This window comes from Lissotriton helveticus, chromosome 9, assembly GCF_964261635.1.
Source record: "Lissotriton helveticus chromosome 9, aLisHel1.1, whole genome shotgun sequence".
In the NCBI taxonomy this organism is placed as follows: domain Eukaryota; kingdom Metazoa; phylum Chordata; class Amphibia; order Caudata; family Salamandridae; genus Lissotriton; species Lissotriton helveticus.
The window spans coordinates 124,601,523-124,619,051 of NC_136070.1; the positions used below are offsets into that span (position 1 = coordinate 124,601,523).

At 48.9% G+C, this 17,529-nt stretch overlaps 1 protein-coding gene across 4 annotated transcripts in view; it reads right to left on the bottom strand.

Annotated features, from left to right (window-relative positions):
• The window catches only part of SRSF5 (serine and arginine rich splicing factor 5), a 32,963-nt gene extending 27,099 nt beyond the window's left edge, over nucleotides 1-5,864 (bottom strand). For 2 of the 4 annotated variants that reach the window (XM_078659606.1, XM_078659603.1), the window contains exons 1-2: nucleotides 5,728-5,864; nucleotides 4,399-4,537 (exon numbers count right to left, since the gene is read on the bottom strand). In XM_078659606.1, the coding sequence (XP_078515732.1) occupies nucleotides 4,399-4,524 (126 nt within the window). In that variant the 5' untranslated portion in view covers nucleotides 4,525-4,537; nucleotides 5,728-5,864. The other 2 variants (XM_078659605.1, XM_078659604.1) reach the window with 2 other exon arrangements.
• Nucleotides 5,865-17,529: the final 11,665 nt, after the last annotated feature.

Sequence of the window (17,529 nt, forward strand, 5' to 3'; positions counted from 1 at the left end):
ATGCACAATAAATTAACACCAAGCTCGTACTGAACAACAAAACATCTTACAAGATACAATCACCGATGGCCATGCGGACGAAAAGAAATGCACAAGATGTCAGGATACAGATTTGGGAACATACCTCTTTTGGAAGCTCTAGGCACTACATTGCTCAAACTCGGCAGGGAGTTTAATCTGCATATTCTTCGGAGTTCTGACAGCTGCGGTATAAAAGTCTATGATTTCCTCCACTCACAGGATTCCCTGTAAGGACTAAGGAGCCAACTTTTTTTGTTGGGCACGTGTTGTTTTCAGTACCGATACCCAAGCAACCATTTACTCAGAAGTTTAAAGTAGAACAAGCTCAATAGACCTGTGTCATAAGGCTCAAGTCTTTTTTGTATTCCTTTTCATTTATCGAATTCCATAAAGCTTGACCGAGAACTATCTCAAATCACAGGCAGTAGACACGTGTTTTGAAATTAGTTTTTCCAAGACTGCAACAGTACACGAGATTTACAAACCAAGCTGTGTGAACAATGAGGATGGGACAAGTGCACTCGGCTGTGTGACCAATCTAGAGAGAACCCGAAATCAGTGTGTGTACCATAAAACTAGAACGTGTTATTCGTGCAGTATGAGAAGAACATACGCCCGAGTAATTTTTCACGGTGCAACGGTCTAACAGAAATAGACAGCCAAATCAGTATCAACATGCGTCAAACACCAACCAAAGAGTTCTCAGTCTTAATTTAACTCGCATTTATGTTACGTGCCAAGTAAAGAGAATGCGTGTTAAATAACTGTCTCCGATTCAAAATGAGGTACCATATATTTGATCACAGAACATGAATGTCACTCAAGGGAAAAGTGAAGTTGAAGAGACCGACAAGCACCGAAAAGGTGGGAAAGAAAGGTTTCAAGTTAAAGCAGGACCAAAAGATGATGATGAAAAAGGAGACTGACAGCCACCCAGTTCAAAAGATTGGTTTCTGCAAATGGTAGCAGGGCATGGGTGAATAATCTACAAGAGAAAGCAAGGCACCTGCATTTGAGCCAGAGTATTGCATTCCAATTAGTTAAGTTTGAAGAAATGGGTACTTAAGAGAATTAAGTACATGTAGACCACGATCGATCCGGGTTTTAGGGGTGGATTCTGAGTAGCATTGTATGAAAATGTGTTGCGTTTGTGGGTTTCTAAGAGACTACACCACAAAGTTCACACGTATGCCAAAGGAAGCCTAGCTTTGCCAATGGTTACTTTTTATGTAATTGATTCACGGTATCTGATGAGGTAGATGATATAAACAAGCATTGGTAAACTTATTAGTTTTTGCCTATGTGATTAATAAGCTTTTGTAAGTTTTAGCCTGGTGAGCAGTTGTGCATTCAAGTTACTGAAACTTCGTAAATGTGGTATGACTTGTTTATTGAGTAAGGCAATACATTGTGCAAGTAACTGGTGGTAAAGCGTGGCGATTAGGGTTGTCAACATTTTAAGGGTGGCACTTAGGCTGTGTTGAGAGCTGCAGAGTTTACAGTAAGCGTAACAAGAAATGCGTTTTAATTCTCATTCTTTCCTCTATTTATATGCTCTGAATTCTGCAGAACATACAAAGGAAACAGGATTTAACACAATTCTGCGTTAAGCGGCATATGGCAAAGTTCAAATTCAGGTGGCACAGTGATTGCTAGTGACAGATTAATTCAAGCATTCTATCCATCACCTTGTTTCTCTAATGAGATACGTCTGATCAGCAGAGAAACGTCCGATAGGCAGAGAAAAAGTGCACCTAACTTGTGAATGATTTTTAGAATGTCTAGTCTGACTAACAGCACTAATACATTAAATAAAACCCATACATAGATAAAGGGCTACACGGTAAACAGGTGTGACAGATTGGCATTTATATAATGTATGGATCCAATAGGTGAAAAATTACACTCAATTGGCGACCCTGCCAGACAGTGGCTGACCTGGTCACTTATCTAATTCTTGACTAAACTGCCATTACTGTTTACTGGAAGATGGTGGGGAAATAAACCGAGGCATGAATTCTAGAATAATATTTTCTTTGCTCCTCGCAGATAAATTCTATATTGGCTTTGCAGCAGTCCTGTATTTTAAGAGTAGATTGTTAAATTAGTGAAACCAATCACTTGAAGGAACAGCCAAATGAAACAAATTATTCTGCTCCAGACTACAAACGCTGCTGTTAGTGTTCAAATGAGACTGAGTAAAGTTTTGAGGAAGCTTTTAAAACTGGCTACTCTAAAAATTTTAAAATTATGCATTGTAAATAAACAGAAGAAGAATTGTGCCATTTTCGAGCGACAAGCGGAAATAAAACAGACTGATAAATAACTCAGGGGCATATTTACAAGGAACAGGGAAAATTAACGCTACGGGAGCTTAGCGGTAAGTTTTTTAACACCTGCTATCGCTGAATAATCGCGCCTGGTTATCGCGTTAACAACGCAAACCTCATAGGCGACAAAAAAAATATCCAGAGATAACCTCCCAAAATGCCGCCATCGCTGGTAATGCAGCGATAAAACTACAAGGATAGGGATATCCTTGTTGAAAACCCATGGTGAACTTAGCCATGTAATCCACCCCCCATTGGATTACAATGCTAAATCTGAAAATTAGCAGACGTAAAAAAGCAGCGTTTACCCTGGTTAGCGCTGCTTTTTTTTGGCTCCAACAGGGATAGCGTGAAGCTTGATAGAAGAAATGTCGCTTAGCGACATTTGTCCTATTTTGCTCTGGAACACCCACTTCGCATCTCATTAGAGATGCGAAGGGAAGCGTAGTGAAAAAGGGTGCCAACATGCGAGTTTGCATGTTAGCACCCTGTTGCTGATAGGGCGATATTTTTATCTCCGCTTCTTTGGCTTTTAAAACCAAAAAAGCGGAGACAAAGCCCTTGTTAATATGCCCCTCAGTTGTTATCAAATAGGTGTGTATATTTAATGTTAATATTTCAGCAAGCATAGGTTAAAACCATTTCACTATTTAATTTTCTGGCGAGGGAGAATGTCTGATTAGCTGGCGCAGGAAGGGATTCAAACTTAGCTCCGATATTCCAGTAGAGCAGAACGAGTCAACCCCCAATCCCCTTCCTAACACAAACACTGGCCGTCTCAATGCCGGTCAAAGCCATCTTCGACGATTTAAACTAACTGTGGGGCACAGTGGAGGCGCAAAGGGATTGTGGGTGGGGAACAAACACTGAAAACTTTTGAGACTCAGCGCGTCTCGTGTTGGGTTCAAGTCGATAAGAATCTGTAGGAGAGGTCAGTCAACCTGCTTCGCCTGTTAAAGTGGTCGGGAAGGAGGTATTTGCTCAGGGCTGAAAGCGAGGTGCACAATGCGTCCCAAGCCTCGTGTAATAAATGAAACAGACTGGCAGTGGGCTAAAGAACGGTGATGGATCAAACCCAGATCTTTTGACTGGGTGCGAGTGTGATTGGTTCAGATGCTCCGTCCATCACCACCCCCTTTTGTACTGCTTTGGCCGCCATAAGTGTGGCAGGGTATGCTCAGACGTGAGTCCCTTGCTCACTGGATTCAAGCAAGCCGGGCTGAGACGGCTGGAATGCCAGAAACCGGTCCTCGGAAGCTTGTTTCCGCTCCAGGAAGGCATGGCTTGGCAGTTCGGGCTGGACTGTTCCCATGAGGCACAGGGTCAGACTGATTTGCATATAGCCATGTCTGAACTGGGGTGGCAGAGTGGGCTAAAGAACGGCGATGGATCAAACCCAGATCTTTTGACTGGGTGAGAGTGTTTGATTGGTTCAGATGCTCCGTCCATCACCACCCCCTTTTGTACCGCTGAGCAGACATGCAGCCAGGGGGAAAAGGATTATGTAAATAAGATGTGTATGGAGAGTAGGTAAAAAAAGCACACCGCAAGCGCCGTGCAGGGAAGACCTAAAAAGTGCCCCAAATCTGATGGAAATAGTACTTCTGCTACAGGAAATGTGTAAGGCGTAACTCATGACGAGCTCAGCTCGTCATGAGCGTCGAAGGGGTTAAGCACCCCTCCCCCCCCATAAAAAAATAGTTAATAGAAAAGATTAGGCAAAACCTAAAACTGTGCCGGGCAGCTGAACAGCTAGTTTCGAGCCTCAGTTACGCATTAGGCTCAGCACATGTTCCCAGGATATGAAGGCACTCCCTCGATTGCTTGCTTCAAAAAGGACCTGAAACTCCAGCTCCTCAACCAATACTTTTCCGACCAAGTCAACCAACCTAGGCATCAATAGCCTAATGGACTCCCCTCTCACCTTCAAGGATAGTGGTTATCTGTGATTTATTTGAAAGGTTTTATATAGCGCTGGCTAGACCCATTTATACATGCGATACAGTGAATGAAACAGCAAGGTGCCCTTTAGTATTCGTATACTTACCACAAAACCAAAGCCTCGTTTCAAATCGATGTCCCTTATTCGCCCATAGCCTTTGAAAAAGCGTTCGACGTCCTTTTCTCTGGCAGCTGGATTCAGCCTACCGATGAAAACTCGACATCCACTCATGACAATACGGGTCCTGTGGAAATCCAAAGTGCAGATGTAGTCAAGCAACTTGCGACTTAATTATGGCATCACGGCGTTCTACTACGTTTAGCACGGATAGGCGATAACCGAGAGGTTCTCTGACGCCACAATTCCAGACCACAATAGACGAAAAATAAAAAGCGCCCTTGCCTTAGACGGTCGCGCTAATAACCCACCTGCAGTCTCTATGGCCTTTGTAAAGCTAGGAGTGTAACCACTGTACATGTGCTGACCACCACAGGGAAGCCACAATCCTTAACTTGGAGTCTGACGCCACAATTCCAGACCACAATAGACGAAAAATAAAAAGCGCCCTTGCCTTAGACGGTCGCGCTAATAACCCACCTGCAGTCTCTATGGCCTTTGTAAAGCTAGGAGTGTACCCGCTGTACATGTGCTGACCACCACAGGGAAGCCACAATCCTTAACTTGGAGCTGTGCAGATCAACCAATGCAGCGTGGTGCATTCAAAATGAAATAGGAGATTCTTCTATATAATCCGGTTATTCTAATACCGAGGATGCCTCAAAGTAAGCGGGGATTCGATTCAGTTAAACTTGCAACCATCGACGTTTAGAGAAAGTATGCGGCACAAAATGGCGACCAGAGGCGCTCTATGGGCAAAAACAGAAGACGCCGCATGACCTACAAGCAGCCATACCCTACCTCCATCTCAAAGCCAATTGTCATAAATCGGAATATAAAGCGGGAAAATAATTAAATCAAAGGCCAGTAAGCGATCGTAAGTAGGCACCCCGCTCGAGTACGGTACATCGCCTACCAACCCTACCGATCGAAATAAAGAAAATATCGGAACCCTCCATGCACACACATCCGCACATGATAACGGACCTTGCAGTTAAAAAATCAGTTCACCAACGCACCATGCTCCTGGCGCCGACCGTAGGTTGTATTGTGGCCGCGCGGTATCCTAGGGCGCCATCGTCATAAAGACTCACCTTAAAATAAATGCTAATATTCACAGGGTTGTTTCGCAATCATAACAACGAACTCAGCACTGCCTTCCCAAGACCCCGCCCGTCAAACGATAAGAGCAGCCACAACCCAACGGCTTTCCGCGTTTGTGAACGCGCCGTACTGTTTCAAACCTTTTCACGCCAGCAATCGCTGCTCCCTTACCCACATTTAAATAAAAAAGAAATAGGAGCTAAGTTAGCTTACCTGTGTGCGTTAGCTGAAACTAACGTTTTTCCCCCCGAAACCCGACGTGGGTTTGCAAGCGACCTATTTCCTCAATGACGCAGTTAATACTCAACAGCCGCAGAAAATGGAGGACTGGGCGTGACGTGGCTTCCGCCATGCAACAGAGTCTCACGCGATGTGCGCATTCGGAGCACAGAGCCTACTGTACATGTGCATCCAGGTAGCGGCCATCTTGGAACGGAAGGGCTTGCTGTAATGAGTATACCCGTCTTTAGAGGAGCTATCTGTTTTAGAGAATTATTTATATTAAGATAGAACAGAAGGAAAGAAATTATGTAGGATATACGTGGATTGTTATTTTGTGCGTTGCGTCGTTACCAAGTTTTACCTGTCCTCTAATTGTGACATTTACAGTGTTCTTCCATGTGTCGTTTCCATTTCTTACGAGTGATATTTTAGTTTAGCACAGCCGCATAACGAAAATGGTTAATCTTAGAAATTAAGCATTTTTAAACCTAACCCGGAGAGTACTATACGACTTACCAAGCTCAAGTTTTCAAACAAGCATTTACAATGCAATGGTCTCTTCTTTGTTAAAGTTAGAGCTATTGGCATTGCTCATGACATTATTTTTGTTTTTAAAACATAAATAAATGGCATTGTCATTTACAATGCCAATAGCTTAATCTCTCGCAAATGCGAGACCTATTGCATTGGCACCCACACACAGAGCCACACACACACACACACAGAGCCACACACACAGACAGAGCCACACACAGACAGAGCCACACACACAGACAGAGCCACACACACACACACACACACACAGCGCAACACACACACACAGAGCGCCACACACACACACAGAGCACCACACACGCACACACACACACACACACACACACACACACAGCGCCACACACACGGAGCGCCACACACACACACAAAGAGCCACACACACAGACAGAGCCACACACACACACAGTAGTAGTAGTAGTAGTATATCTTTATTCGGTTTTTGTTATTTAAAAACCATAAAAGCAATATAGCACATAAATTCATTTTCACTTTTTAACATTAAAACACAGTGTTACCGCTAAAACAATGTCATTATAAAAAAAACTTATACAAATTCTGATGTATATACAATTTAAAAACAGAGTCATAAAAATATATATGGAACCTTATAATGGGCAATCCTCTTACTCATTACCTACATGATTGTCTATATCAATAGATGTAACTATACAATACTATTTACAGGTTAATTCGATGTCGAAAAATACATTTCAGAAACTTGGCGATATGCTTTGCTTTCCACTCCTCACCCAGGAACTGTAGAGATAGCAGGGCCGGACGGCATCTTCTAATACCCATAATTTTTAATAGCGGATTTAGCCAAATCTTTCTGTACCCACTGTAATATTTACAAAAAAAGAGAGTGTGAATTGTTGTCTGGGTAGAAATCCCATCACACGGACAGAGAGATAATTCCGGGTCCCTGTTGTTTCTTATTGGGAAGGCAACCAGGCGATGTAAAACATTTAACCTGAACCTAGTAAGGAGAAATCTCTCAAACATAGTAAAATCAAAGGTTAGATAAGGCTGAATTAGGAATGTTGTTTGAACAGCCATACAGTGTTGGACAGAAGGTTTAACCGCTTCTTTGGTTATCCGTAGTTCTTCTAAGTGTGTAAGGGACAATGCCTGTAGTGCCTTCCTTGATAGTGACCGAATTGATATTGGTTCTAGATAATATTTTTCCAATCCTAGGTCATAGAAGAATCTTTCTATATATGACAACCAGCCTATTTTACGTGAGTAGTCCAAGGCCATGCAATCTAAAATGATTTGCTGTGTAAATTCATTTTTGTCTACCAGCCAAATTCGGTGCCAGAGGAGGAGTGGTTATATTTTAGCTAGATCTGATAGGTAAGGGATCCCCAGTTCCATATGACATGCAAGGGTAGATACGCTCTTTGGTACCGCTAACAGAAATCTTAAGAAAACATTCTCAGCTACTTGAAGATTATTTGTATCTGCATACCCCCACACTCCCGCTCCATATAGCGCTACTGATTGACATTTAGCTCTGTACATCTTCAGCAGCTCTACCGAGGGCCTCTTTCCTAATTTTTTAGAAAAATTTACGAAGGCCATAGTGGCTCTCATGAGGTGGACTTTTCTGGACTCTATTGCTGATTTCCTGTTAAGTTTCTGGTCAATAATTATTCCCAAGTATGGATATTGTGCTGTAATAGCAAGTTTTTCCGTACCTAGGTATATATCCTTTGGCCTTTCCCCTGAACCTGCTACCATGACAAATGTTTTTTTAAATATTTATACGTAGATCCAGCTTCCCCATAAATTGGGAGTATCTATTTAGGGCCCTCTGGAGTTCTAAGGGTGTGCGGGCCAATATCACCGCATCATCCGCGTACAGTAGAGCGGGAATCAGACTTTTTTTATTATCGGAAGGTCCTGGCTCCCCTCCAACATGGCCCTCTCCAGACCGTTAGTGTAAATCGTGAAAAGAAAGGGAGCCAGAACACAACATTGTCTGACTCCCCGCTCCACTCCAAACGGTGCGGATAGTTCGCTCTTTACCCCAAACCTTACCCTAGCTGAGGCGTTCGAATACAGTTCGCGCAGGAAGTTTACTAATGGTAGATCTACCCCCATATCCAATAGCACGGACCAAAGTTTAGCGTGACAGACGCAGTCGAATGCTGCAGACAGGTCAACGTATACCATATACATCCTACCCCCCTTCGCACTTACATACTTGCCTAGTATCATTGCCAGGTTTAGGGCCTGTTCGACTGTCCCTAGGCCTTCACGAAACCGAATTGGAGGTCCGAGAGGATCCCGGCATCGTCCGCCCACCGTTGTAGCCGTTCGAGAATAACTCTGCCTGCCACTTTACCCACGGAGTCCAACAGTGAAATCGGATAATAACATGATACCTCCTGACGGTCCCCCTTTTTAAAAATGGGGACCATAATTGATTTACTCCATGAGTCCAGTAAGCCCACCTCACAGGCTGCCCTTAGGACCCTAGTCAAAATTGGGGCCAAGAGATCTAGATTTGATTTAAAAAGATCTACTGGAACCCCGTCTGGGCCAGGGGTCTTGCCGTTTTACTGGCATTTACGGCCAAAAGTACCTCATCTATAGTAATTTCTTATCTTATCTTATCTTAACATTTACTTATAAAGCGCACGGTCACCCCAGGGTTTCAATAGGATGAAAGGGCGCATGCGGTACAAGGGTTATATCGACTTGCCCACCCATGTTGACTAGACCTTTCTCAAAGATCTTTGAGAAATGTGCCACCCAGACTGATTCATCAATGGCCACATCTATAGCACACAGACAGAGCCACACACACACAGCGTGCCACACACACATAGAGCTCCACACACACAGAGTGCCACACACACAGAGCGCCACACACACACACAGAGCGCCACACACTCACACACAGAGCCCCCCCACACACACACACAGCCCCCCCACACACACAGAGCCACACACACACACACACACACACACAGCCCCACACACACACACAGAGCCCCCCCACACACACATAGCCCAACACGCACGCACACACACAGCCCAACACACACACAGAGAGCCACACACACACACACACACACAGAGCCACACACACACACAGAGCCACACACACAGAGAGCCACACACACACAGAGCCCCCCCCACACACAGAGCCCCCCCCACACACACACAGCCCCCCCCACACACACACAGAGCCCCCCCCACACACACAGAGCCCCCCCCACACACAGAGAGCCCCCCTCACACACACACACACACACACAGCCCCACACACACAGCCCCCCCCCACACACACAGAGCCCCACACACACACAAAAAACGATCACCTAGGAATGGGAGCCTTTGTACTGCGTTTTTCACCACCCCAAGATTTGCTCTTGAAGGAGGGAGGGCTTAAATAGTAGAATTGGCTGACTTCAACTAAGGAGATTATTTAGATCTCTTACTCAAACTTTACGTCCACCAGCATGATTGATGGAGCCAGAATGGCTGGAGACCGCCCGCCATGGCAAGTTTGAGGGAAGGACACACTGGCACCAGTAATTGCTTTTAGGGTGTGACTGTTATTGCAAACTTTCCAGACCGACTAGTTGTTTTTTTCATATTTCTCAAGCACTTTGTTTGAGTAGAGAAATATACACATTAATTCTCTAAGCAGATAATTGTGCGAAAAACAGCACAGATACATACACCTAACAAGCATTTACAATGCAATGGTTTTGCCTTTGTTAAAGTTAGAGCTATTGGCATTGCTCTTGACATTATTTTTATTTATGTTTTTTTAACATAAATAATGGCATTGTCATTTACAATGCCACTAGCTTTATCTCTCGCAAATGACACACACAAACACACACAGAGCCCCCCCCACACACACACCCACACAGATCCCCCCACACACACAGCCACACAGAGCCCCCCACACACACAGCCACACAGAGCCCCCCACACACACAGCCACACAGAGCCCTCCACACACACCCACACAGCACAAGCAGGCAACAGGGGCACATGGAGGCACAAGCAGGCAACAGGGGCACACGGAGGCACAAGCAGGCAACAGGGGCACACGGAGGCACAAGCAGGCAACAGGGGCACACGGAGGCACAAGCAGGCAACAAGGGCACACGGAGGCACAAGCAGGCAACAGGGGCACACGGAGGCACAAGCAGGCAACGGGGGCACACGGAGGCACAAGCAGGCAATAGGGGCACACGGAGGTTCAAGCAGGCAATAGGGGCACACGGAGGCACAAGCAGGCAACAGGCGCACACGGAGGCACAAGCAGGCAACAGGGGCACACGGAGGCACAAGCAGGCAACAGGGGCACGAAAACGGAGGCACAAGCAGGCAACAGGGGCACACGGAGGCACAAGCAGGCAACAGGGGCACACAGAGGCACAAGCAGGCAACAGGGGCACACAGAGGCACAAGCAGGCAACAGGGGCACACGGAGGCACAAGCAGGCAACAGGGGCACACGGAGGCACAAGCATGCAACAGGGGCACAAGCAGGCAACAGGGGCACGAAAACTGAGGCACAAGCAGGCGACAGGGGCACACGGAGGCACAAGCAGGCAACAGGGGCACACTGAGGCACAAGCAGGCAACAGGGGCACACGGAGGCACAAGCAGGCAACAGGGGCACACGGAGGCACAAGCAGGCAACAGGGTCATGAAAACAAGCACAAGCAGGCAAAAGGGTCACAAGCATGAATTGTAATTTAGACGGGGCTGAAGTGGAGAACGGTCAGTTCGGGAAGTAGTGCGGCTGGTGCAGTGGTACCAGGCCGAAAGGTGAGAGGGGCTGTCTGCACCCCAGTTTGGACAGTTTCCACTACCTAACAGGGATTGGTGGGAGGGGGGCGTACTTCTTGCTTGCTTTAGGGCTGTTACTTCGGGGACGCAGTGCACGCTGCTGCCTGCTGCCGCCGGGACACGACAACAGGCAGGGAGAGGACAGGCTAGGAGAGAGCAGGGAGGGGACAGGCTGGGAGAGGGCAGGGAGGGGACAGTCTGGGAGAGGGCAGGCTGGGAGAGGGCAGGTTGGGAGAGGGCAGGTTGGGAGAGGGCAGGCTGGAAGTGGACAGGCTGGAAGTTTAAAGGCTGGGAAAGGACAGGCTGGGAAAGGACAGGCTGGAAGTGGACAGGCTGGGAGAGGACAGGCTGGGAGAGGACAGGCACCATAAAATACATAGATATAAAATCATTTAAGATCCCCCGTCTTGTAACCATGTAACAGACAGACATAGAAAGTAAAAAAATATAAAACATTTATTAATCTTCATAGCGCCTCGAGAGGCTTCGCACCTCCTCCCCTACAAAAAGGGAACGAAAGATACTTATGTAAGGAGAGGATGTATGCAATGCAGCGCCTTGAAGCGAGACCGGGGACTCTGAGATGTCCCCAAGCGCTGCCTGCCGAGAATGGATCAGAAAAGGTGTAACCGCAATGCAGCGCCTGGAAGCGAAGACTTGAGGCTCGGAGCTCCCGCCACACCCACCCTCTGCATAGAAAGTGCCAAAGTTGGTATACACTTAATGCAGCGCCTTGAAGACAGACTCTGGCCTGTCAACGCGGTGGGGGCGGGGGGAGAGGGCTGGGGTTAAGGCTTCGGCGGAGGACGGCCAGGGAGCCGGGTTCAACGGGGTCACCTTGACTCTGACCTTGGACATGTCTGTAGACCCTGGTGCAGCGCCTTGAAGCGGACCATGGGCTTCAGAGTCGCCCACATCCACAGGACGACATGGAGGAGGGGGGGGGGGGGGGGGGAGGGGTACGTGCAGCGCTTTGAAGCGTACCCCACAATCCACAAGAGTAATATCGGATGGGAAGGCAACACCGCGAGGACGTGGCCTAAGGACCAGAGCGGCTGACTGTGGCACTGAAGAAACAAGTTCGAGTCTCGCATCGTCTCAACATCCTGTGATCCTCGGCACACCACTATATCTCCTGTGCCTGAAATAGGATGTGACCGCGTGTGATGTCACCGCTGCTCATATAAAGCGCTCCAATACCTTCGGTCGAGATAGCCTATATAAAACTGAAAATATATAGCAAGCATTGGCAAAGCCAGGTCCCGCCTATGTAAGAGCTGTTGGCTTTGTCAATGTGTTGAAGCCTATTACACACCAGCCTGGCTGCGGTTCAGCATGGGAATGTAATTACCATATTGATTTGCACTTCACTCCGATCTGAGGCGGGCTGGGCTGTCGGGAGGGCGGTGTGACCTGCGGCAGGCAGCGTCGAGAGCCTGATTGCACGGCCTGAGAGCTGGAGGGATGCTGTGAATCAGCTAGAGCGGCAGGTTGGAGAGGCACTTCGCTACAAGCCGCGATTGTGAGGCGCTGGTGTGCCTGGAGCCGGGCCAGCCCCGCGGGCTCCGGGAGGGCTCTGGGAGGGCTCCGGGCCTCGGGGGTACCCGCCCCCCACCCCCGAGGTACCCCCGAGAGGGTGGAGCGGACGGGGGAGAGGCGAGAGAAGAGGCGGAGGTGCCACAGCGCCTTGAAGCCGGCTCAGCTGGGCGCAGATCACCAACCCTCAGAGTACAGGCGGAGGACAGGGACATAGCGCCTTGAAACCGGCTCAGTTGTGTCTACATCACTATCCCTCGGAGCACAGAATGACAGGGACACAGTGCCTCGAGAAGCGGCCGCAACCCGCCCATGAGAAGAGGGGGCAAGGAGAAAAGGCAATACAGCGCCTCGAAACGGGCTCGGCTGGGCGAAGATCACCAACTTTCAGAGCGCAGGAGGACGGGAACATAGCGCCTCGAGAGGCTTCGCACCTCCTCCCCTACAAAAAGGGAACGAAAGATACTTATGTAAGGAGAGGATGTATGCAATGCAGCGCCTTGAAGCGAGACCGGGGACTCTGAGATGTCCCCAAGCGCTGCCTGCCGAGAATGGATCAGAAAAGGTGTAACCGCAATGCAGCGCCTGGAAGCGAAGACTTGAGGCTCGGAGCTCCCGCCACACCAGCCTGGCTGCGGTTCAGCATGGGAATGTAATTACCATATTGATTTGCACTTCACTCCGATCTGAGGCGGGCTGGGCTGTCGGGAGGGCGGTGTGACCTGCGGCAGGCAGCGTCGAGAGCCTGATTGCACGGCCTGAGAGCTGGAGGGATGCTGTGAATCAGCTAGAGCGGCAGGTTGGAGAGGCACTTCTCCGGTCTCCCCGCGGGCGCCGCCATAGTGCTTGCCGTCTTCCTCTCCTTCTTCCCCGGGCTGCGGGGGGCGGGCACTTCCGGCCGGCCGCGCTAGGATTGGCCGGCCGGCCAGTCACGGGGCAGGAGAGACGCAGAAGTGCCGGCAATGCCGGACCAGACTCGGGGGCGTTCCCGGCGTCGCGTGACGTCGGCAAAAGGCAAAGAATGTCAGGAACGCCCCCGTGTCTGGTCCGGCATTGACGGACAGGCCCCTCGTCCAATGGCAAGGCTCCGTTTACGGAGCCAGCCAATCAATGACGAGGGCCGACCCAAAGCACCCTACAGTTCTCAACAGGATTTCGCCTGCGCGAAAAAGCTGCGCAGAGCGCAGCTTTCGCTAGGCAAAACCTAAAAAGCGCTGGAGCGCTCGCCATTTGTCTGTAAGCCCCCCGCCTCCTACTAGGCAAAAGCGTGCGTCACTAACGTCCAGCTCCAGACAGACGCATCCAACTGCGATCATAGGACCTGAGTGGTGGCTGTTGTCTGAGCCACTGACTCACCATCAGCTCGATAGTCTTGTCCTCGATCACAGACTCAGACTCCATCTTGTCCAGGCTGTGCTTCCTCCTTCCAAGCTTCAGACGGAAGCGCAGGGACCGCGGCAGCGGCTGGGCCCTGCGTGACGAGGCGCTCACGTGACCGAGTAGCCGCCACCATTCGGAAACCTGGAGGCAGTCAGAACAGCCCTCGGTTTGCCGCATTGGTAAACATACAAAAGCATGAGCGTGCTGAATACGGCAGAAGGTTTTTTTTTACGGCGGCCATCTTTGAATGGGAGTATGTTGGATTTTGTGAAATAATAACCTGTTCAGAGATGACTTAATCAAGCCATGTGCGTGCTCACACAATTACGAAGCATATTATTTAAAGGAAAATGTAAGAGCGGGAGATATTGTGGCGTAGCGGCCTAAGTTGCAGACTTTGGAACTGAGGAATCGGGTCCAAGTTTCTTCGTCGGCTCAAAAGCCTGTGATTCTGGGCAATTCACCTAAATTACCTACCTACAAAATTGTGTTGTGTAACGGGGCTCTTGTAACGAGCTCCAATTCTTTCGAGTTGAGTTTGCGCTATATATAACAGTAAAAACCATTGCGAAGCGTACACCTGTCGTAGGCTACAGCGAGAGACCTGGCGAGAGGGGAGAAGCAGTATGGCGTTCATTTGCAGTGGTACCTCCTAGCATGTTGTTGTTCTCTGATGCAGTGTGTGCGACCTTGTGGAGGAAGGCACCAGCGATGGGACAGGAGCCCGTAGCGTGATCTGTTGCCAGAGTACCAGTTCCAGCACACGTGAGTTAATGGCGTTTACTATGTGTCTCTGTTATGGGTCCGTGGGCAGTGCGGCTCCTACAGTCTGTCCCTGCGATCATCTATATGTTCTTTGTAGGCCTCACTCCGGCCGTCCAGCCCTCAGCTCACTCAGCTCATTGCTACAATTATGTAGGGTCCCGTTTGTGCCAACCGCCTATATCTTCTCGCCTGGGTACCTCACAACGTATGCAGCTTGGCACTCCCAATCCGGGGTCTCTGCCGATGCGGGACTATGTTGTTTGCGCTCTGCCACTCCTGGCCGCCCCACCATCCGTATTGCCTGCGGGGCCGATATTGCACCTCCCGCTGATAACCCCCACTGCTGCCTCTGCGCGATGATTGCTGACAGGAGTTAGACTGTGTGTGATGTGCGATTCAGGGTCCAGTTTAGATCGCACCGTCCCAGGGGAATCTTACTTCCTGCTCCCCGCAGCATTTCCCTGCGCCGGCCTATATGCCTTGTGGGCACCGCAGTGCTTGTGTGCGTGCCCTGCCCCTGTCACAGTACCCGGATGATCCGGGAGGCAGCCCGGTCTGAGCTGCTCGTTGACGTTGCAGACTTTGGAACTGAGGAATCGGGTCCGAGTTTCTTCATCGGCTCAAAAGCCTGTGATTCTGAGCAATTCACCTAATCTACCTACCTACAAAATTGTGTTGTGTAACGGGGCTCTTGTAACGAGCTCCAATACTTTCGAGTTGAGTTCGCGCTATATATAACAGTAAAAACAGCAAGAGAGGAGCACTCCACACCACCATGTTTCTCCGAGGTCAAGCAGAAATGCCTCGGAGAAACGCCCCGTCATTTTTGGATTCGGGGCGTGTTTTTCTTTCTCTCCTCTTCCCATTGGCTGGAATGTAAAATTCCAGCCAATGGGAAGAGGAAAGAAAGAACCTAAAAAACACACCCCTAAATCCCCAAAAGACGGGGCTTAAATGGAAAGACGCCCGTCTTCTCCAATGGCTGGCCGGCATTTAGGAGGCCAGCCAATGGAGAAGAGGGGCAGGTTCAAGCCCCACTCTGAAAAACATAAGATCTCGCCGGCGAGACTGCGCAAGCGCAGCCTACGCAGGCCGAGACCTAAAAATGACATTCATTTGCATAACCGGGATCTTCAAAGTTGACCTCAAATCTCTTCTCTTCCAAAGACACTTTCAGAACTAATACTTTCGATCTCAGGCCTCATTGTAAATTTGTACTTTTTCCTGTACATTCCTCACCCGTGCGTGCTGTGTTGGATTTTGTGTTTGTGTACCCTTCATTTTAAGTCTCCTGTTTATCTTTGTAATTCTATTATGTAACACTTTTCTCTTGTAACGTAACTGGCTCTATTGTACAGCGCTCTGACACCTTCGGGTAATGTCTGCACTTTATAAAAATGCACTAAATAAAAAAGAAATAAAATAAAATAAATAAATAGCCAATACTAGTGTTGCCTTGGTAAATGCTATAGCGGTTTTTAGGTCTCGGCTAGGCAGTGCTTGTGCTGTCTCCTTGAGACATACAGTATATACTTTAGTGTGGAAGCTTTGTTTATGCTCTGCCCACTCTCCGCCCAAGTTTTGTATTGTCTTATGTCCTAAATGCAGCCTTCTCATTGGTTTTAGGCTTGTTAGTCCATCCTCCTGATGGCCATGTTGTCATTTGTGTCCTTCCATGGCTGTTGGCCCCTTTACTGTAAACACTACTTTGTTCCCCTGGCTCCCCTCCGTCCCCTCCCGCAGTCCATGATTTTCAGGACATCACCACCGACCCCCCCACTCCAGATTGTGCCTTTTTGCCTGCCCCTACTCCCTTTTAAAATGTAATAGGACTTGCATAAATGTGGGTTCTATTGCATTACAAATGCTTCTTTTTAAAGTAGTGCGCACCGATGCTTTACATCGTGAGCATGCGCACAGTTGCTTGGTTGTGGGCGGGGATAAATCGGGAAACAGAACAGCAGCGCTCCTGCGTTATAGCTTAAAACATCCATAGACAAGTTAAAAGTACTAACTGTTGCAATGCTTGTTGTTTCTCATCTCTGAGGAGGTTTCCTAAGTCCACACCCTTGTTTTAGCGTGGCAGCCGCTCTGAGAGGCAGACCTGGCGGGTCCCCACGGTGCAGCTGTATGCGCGTCATCATCGCTGTGGGTTCTTTTTTTCCGTGACACGGAGAAGTGAGGCCAAGCCTCTTTGCTGCCAGACACTCAGTCTGGTCACGATTGGCGTGAAGAGGTGGACATCGGGGATGTAGAGGCCTGCGGATCGTGTCTTAGGAGTGAGCGTAGGGCAACAGGGTTCAGGTGCGCAATGCCCCTGCCCTGCGCCCCATGATGTCCACATGGCAATTTACCTCTGGGGAGACCTGGGGCGGGCCGTGCATCAGGCGGGATATCGGAGCCGGCGTTAGCAAAGCCTAGTCATGGACGAGAGGTGTCGCTGCTGCCTCTCTCTTGTTGCAGGGAAGGGGAGGCCGGGTTGACCTGGTACTTTTTTGGCCAGTTCAGAGTCGTGAGGTCCCCAGTCCCCCCCCACTCCCAAACAACCCAACCCGCCCGTTTGCCCGCTGAGCTACAGCTGGTGTGGTGACTGGCGGGACAGCTTCCATAGGGCAGCACGTGCAGCTAGCTATGACTTCTCCAGTCACAAGGTGTTCCACCCTGGGCTGGTTTTCTGGGATCTTTGCAGTCGGGCGGGACTAAAGTGCAGTTTTTGGAGCAGGGGTAACATTTAAGG